The sequence below is a fragment of the Acanthisitta chloris genome, unplaced genomic scaffold (genome assembly GCF_000695815.1).
Source record: "Acanthisitta chloris isolate BGI_N310 unplaced genomic scaffold, ASM69581v1 scaffold10628, whole genome shotgun sequence".
NCBI lineage: Eukaryota > Metazoa > Chordata > Aves > Passeriformes > Acanthisittidae > Acanthisitta > Acanthisitta chloris.
This window is the reverse complement of record NW_008686480.1, coordinates 25,757-31,060: the sequence shown is the minus strand read 5'-3', so window position 1 is coordinate 31,060 and position 5,304 is coordinate 25,757. Positions and strand designations below refer to the sequence as shown.

The following is a 5,304-nucleotide window of genomic DNA, read 5'->3' as shown; positions in this document are numbered from 1 at the left end:
GTGACCTTATCACCCTCTACTACTCCCTGACAGGAGGTTGGAGTCAGGTGGGGGTTGGTCTCTTCTCCCAGGCAACCAGCAGCAGGACAAGAGGGCACAGACTCAAGCTCTGCCAGGGGAGGTTTAGGTTAGATACTAGGAAGAAGTTTTTTATGGAGAGAGTAGTCAGGCATTGGAATGTGCTGCCCAGGGAGGTGGTGGATTCACCATCCCTGGAGGTTTTCAAGCTGAGACTGGATGTGGCACTTAGTGCCATGGTCTAGTAACCACGGTAGGGTTGATCTTGATGATCTTTGAGGTCTCTTCCAACCTGGTTGATTCTATAATAATGTGATATGAGCGTCAGTGATACTCACAGGGCATAATGGTGACACCTATCTCCAAAGTCCTTCAAGGGACCACCTTCCTGCCTTCTCCAATCATTCTCAACTATCTCTCATTCATAGGAAAAATGCTGAAAGATGTTGCTTCATGTTGTAGTCATCACTAGCTTTAGACTAATAACTCAATAGAGCAAAATGTCAAAATTGCAGTTCCAGGCTTTGCAGATGAAATACTTGAATATTTTTGAACGATCTCTTAGTTTTATTTTGACAGAAACAGTTTTTGATCAATCATTACTCAGAAAAATGCAGCCTGTTGTCTTGGATAGATGAATGTAAATGTGTTTAACAAAGCTGAGAAACATTCAAAGAGGCAATTGTCTTTGTAAAGAAAATCTTGCACTTGAATGGAGTAAGAAACAATTTGATTGAAGTGGTTAAGGTGAGGTGTATGCATACTGCTGTTTCAGGTTTTGTACTTACTAGTACAAAACACTTTAACAAATGTATATGTAACTTGCTGTTTACTGTAACTGTTTTCTATAACTGACTAATGTGAAAGGATAAAAGCAAATGTGAGACCAGGTCTGGACCTATGTTGCCAAGGGAACTGTGGGTCTTTGTTTTGTCACTGCAGTTAACAACTGTGATGACTGAAAATTAGATTTTGTTGGAAGAGTTGTTACTGAAAGAGAAAAATCTAGACTTTTACATTACCTTGTCCTAAACAATAGGTCTTCTAAGTGACTATTTCTTTGGGGGAGGAAAAAAAAAGGTAGAAGTCTATGAGTATGCAATGTGAATATGTAACAAAATAGCTGTCTTTCAGACAGTGATAATACTGATGCTGAAATATGTCTTGTTCTTTTCCTGTAGGCTCTCATTTTTCACTTACACCCCTCTCTTTGTTAGAAATAATTTGAGATCCTGTGCTGCCACAAGCTGAGTACTGTCTTTCAGAACACTAAATGCTCTCAACACATGTCAGAGCTGTGTTATATTGTATGTCCTAACATTAATGTGTTGAACTTTTTCAATGAGCTTCAATGAACAGATGTGTTAATTCTTTTCCTTCTCTGTGTTTCAGATGTGCATTGACCCATCCTTGTCTGTGGCTTTGGGTGATAAGCCACCCCCTCTTTATCTTTGTGAAGAATGCAGCCAGAGAATTGCAGGGTAGGTAAACTAAGAGCTGGAAAAGGATCAGGTATAGTCAGACTCCAGAGTTCAGAACTCTGGAGTTATGATTTATTTAGGTATGATTAGGATATAATTTATATAGATAAACCTGTTGGAATATATGGAGCACACTGCACTCAGTATGAATAAGGATTACAGGAACTTGCCCCATATGATCAGCAATTGGACTTAGGTTAAACTGGAATGGTTTTGAAATTTGGGGTCTCTGAATGGATAGATACTGTGGGATGCATTGACTGTGATAGGAAAACCTCATTAATGTATAAGCTTTTGCTTATTAAACATTTTTCATCCTCATCCTTTAGTTGTCTTTAAAAGCAGAACATTGCAGTGGAAGCTCTTTCACAGAGACTTCATTACTTTTCTGTAACATGTATTTCAGATTATTCTCTAGGCTATACTGTGAAGCAGTAGAGAAAAGCATTGAAATTGATCCAGGATAGGCCAGTACCTGGGAGGAATATAGCCTGAGATGAATTAGCCTCACTTGGGGTTTATGTTTGTTTTTGGTTTCCTTTAAATTGCTAATTTGGTTTGCATTAGTTTACAAAATCTCCTAATATTTATGGGGAGTTGCAATCATTAGTTCAAACAGACAAGGTTACAGGTAGTTCAGAAGCTACATGCTCTTTTTTTTCTCCCCAGTTTAAGACAACTTTTTATCACACCAGCTGTGGAAAAAGCAATTACATCTCACCTCAGATTTTTAAGTCATGATTGATTTAAAGCTGCAGGAAAAAGTAATTGAATTTGGTAGAAGCTTAGCTTCTAAGCACTCTCATAGAAAATGGTACTGGTGCTTTGTTTTTTTCCTATGCTCATCTGTTATTCTTCATTCTCATTTCTTAGCTGTCAGACATTCAGAGCACACACTATTTTAATTAGATAAATTTATGTTTCAAAAGTAATTTTTAATACCCTTGACCAACGTCAGCAAAGTGGTAATTTGCAATAAGACAGGCACAACAAAGAGATGTAATATAAAGCAGCCTGAAATTTCTAAAACTACATTTGAAAAAGGAAGCTTCAGAATAATGTCAATCCTATCACGCTGACTTGCCTAAATTTCTTCTATGCAAAAATAAATGCATATATAAATAAAAAACTGGAAAGCTAATTATATATACAATTTTTGTAGGGATCACAGCGAATGGTTGATTGATGTTCTTCTTCCACAAGGTAAGAGGTATTTTAAGAGTAGGTACAAACTAATCATAAGTGTACCAACCTATGCTTCTGATATTTCTGCAGACTGTATTGATGGAAATGCTGAATTCTGTTCAAAAGGATTTTTTTTTAAGACTTTTAAAGTAGCTTGTCCTTGTTGCTTCTTAATGTCCTTAAAGTACTATGAAAAATTGACTAATCCTCTATCTGAAATAGTATGTAACTCTTCATGTTTGAGGAAACAGAGGCAATTGAACAGATTTTCAAATCTTGAAGCATTCATAATCGTGGGCAAGTTTTTAAAAACTATTTGTGTCCCACACTGGTGTCCAAAAAAGGGGCTAGTGCTTCCGGTAACCTGGGTGTGATTTGAAAGCTCTTAAAGCTTCTGAAAATCTGAAGCACAAGACTGCAAAGGATATCAGAAAAGGACATAAAATATTTTTCAATGATCCAGTCATTGATCCAATCATTTTCCTTTGGCCAGTGAGAGAACCTGATATTTTATGGTCTACTAGAATGCAGGCAAAGTTTGTTGACAGACTGATCAGCAAATTATCTATCTGAGGGGCAGAGTGAAGACACTGCCTCTCTGCTCTCCAAACTGAAAAGCCTCAAGCAGTTGAGATTGTTTTGCTCTCTGCTTTTAGTTGAAATATTACCCAGATTAAGAATGTTTTATTTATTTCAGGGAAACACTTTGTTTTAATCAACTACTTAAATTTACCGAATGACATGTTGCCAGGGCAACAGATGGAATAGCTACTGCTTGCAGGTTGAATCTGTAAACATTTTGCTATGAGATTATGGGCTACAGGCATAGTGGCTAATTCTACATGGTTCATCCATATTCACTAATCTTAACATTTTAACCTGTGATATTTCACAAGCAGTGTAGGCACATCTGAGCCATGTCTCCTGCAGCATGACACCGTAGTGTGCCTACAAGATGTACTTCGACAGGTCTGTCTGTGAGGCAGAAGCAGAGGCAGAAAGTGAATGGGGTGCAGAGCACACCACAAAATGCACCAAGGCTGCTCTTGCATCTCAGTGTGGAAACAGTCATAGGCCTGAGGAGTGTCCTACTTTATGCAATCCAACGGGCTTAGAGGTTTTAATAGTATGTGGGAATGCAAGTTTAGCCTCAGAGACTTCCTTGCAGGAAGACCATTTCCCCATGGCTGCCTTAGTAAAACAGAAAGATCATCATTTTGAGTTGATGTTTTGTATGCCTTCCCCTTACAGCTGAAATTTCTGCTATATGTCAGAAGAAGGTAAGATTCAGCCATCTGTGTGATGGGGCATGATTTGATGTTGTGTGTAGTGTCATTCCATTAGTGTGTGGTGCCTTCTTCTTCATACCATTCCAAAATCTCACAATTTATCCATGAATGCATTTGTTGGTGGATGGGAATGATTCAGCAGCAAGGTTTCTTTTTGTTAAAACTGCTGATGTTTGATTTGAGTTGTAGGTTTCAGCTGCAGTGGCAATTAGTAAAGCAATTGGATTATGCAGTTGAGCTCAGTTTGTATTCTGTAACTCTGCTTATGAAGAGGACAGAGTAAGAGATGAATTTTAAATCTCAGTGTTCATATATCTTCTCATTTCCTTTAAGTCTTGGATTAATCCTAAATTGAACAAAAATCATACTGTGTAAAATGTATATTTTTAAAAAGACATGGACCAAAAGTCTTCAGTGCTTGGCTCTGAAAAGATTGCTGACAAAAAGAATCAGCTAGCGTGTTTTGATAACACTTTAATAGCAAGGAGTACAGTGTATGACATACTCTAGTTCTCATGTGCTAAAGAAAGCTTTTATGTTGGGCTGGATTAGCAGGTGGCAAAAATAAAGGTAGCACATTTTTCAGAGGCTTGGACAGTTAATTATGATAAGGCAGATCCTTGCACAGCATAAACTGTGGCATGGGAGCACCATTTTCTGTACTCCTAAGGATCTGCCTGTTGCTACCTATAACTTAAAAAGACCTTCTGAAGCATAAACAGGTGTTAAGAGAACTATTGTAAATTTTAGACACTGCTCCAAACCAGAAGGTTTAAGTTGATGACTTAAATGTAGATTTGATCTGCTCCGAAATAAGAGCAACAGTAACATTTAAGCCCAGGCCCAACATGTAGTCCCAAACTTATCTTTCTGAAAGGTCAGTGACACTTGGCATCAGGACTTTGCACACAGTTGTGCTAAGATGTAGTAACTTGGAAATCACCAACACCTGAGCCAGTTCCCCAGTGCTGACTCTGATTCCTGTTTTCAGTTCCATCTCCTGATACTCGAGGCCTGATAAAATCCTCTTTATTTTCCAGAACTGCAGTTCCCATGTCAGAAGAGCTGTTGTCACGTGCTTCTCCGCAGGCTGCTGTGGCCGTCACGGCAATCGGCCAGTGCGCTACTGCAAACGGTGCCACTCGAATCATCACAGCAGTGAAGTTGGGGCAGCTGCAGAAACTCACCTCTATCAGACCTCACCACCCCCTATCAACACCCGGGAGTGTGGGGCAGAGGAACTCGTGTGTACTGTAGAGGCTGTGATCAGGTATTGTGGCAGCTTAGGAGGCATCAATATGTAAAGCAGCATCAGGCTTTCATCTAAATAT

At 38.9% G+C, this 5,304-nt stretch overlaps 1 protein-coding gene across 1 annotated transcript in view; it reads left to right on the top strand.

The window, feature by feature from the left end:
• Positions 1-5,304, top strand: part of LOC103807423 (protein unc-79 homolog) — a gene marked incomplete at its 3' end in the record, with an annotated part of 46,253 nt that overhangs the window by 17,048 nt on the left and 23,901 nt on the right. The window contains 4 exon segments of the mRNA XM_009080149.1: positions 1,411-1,499; positions 2,662-2,702; positions 3,936-3,964; positions 5,014-5,243. Coding sequence (XP_009078397.1) covers positions 1,411-1,499; positions 2,662-2,702; positions 3,936-3,964; positions 5,014-5,243 — 389 coding nt within the window.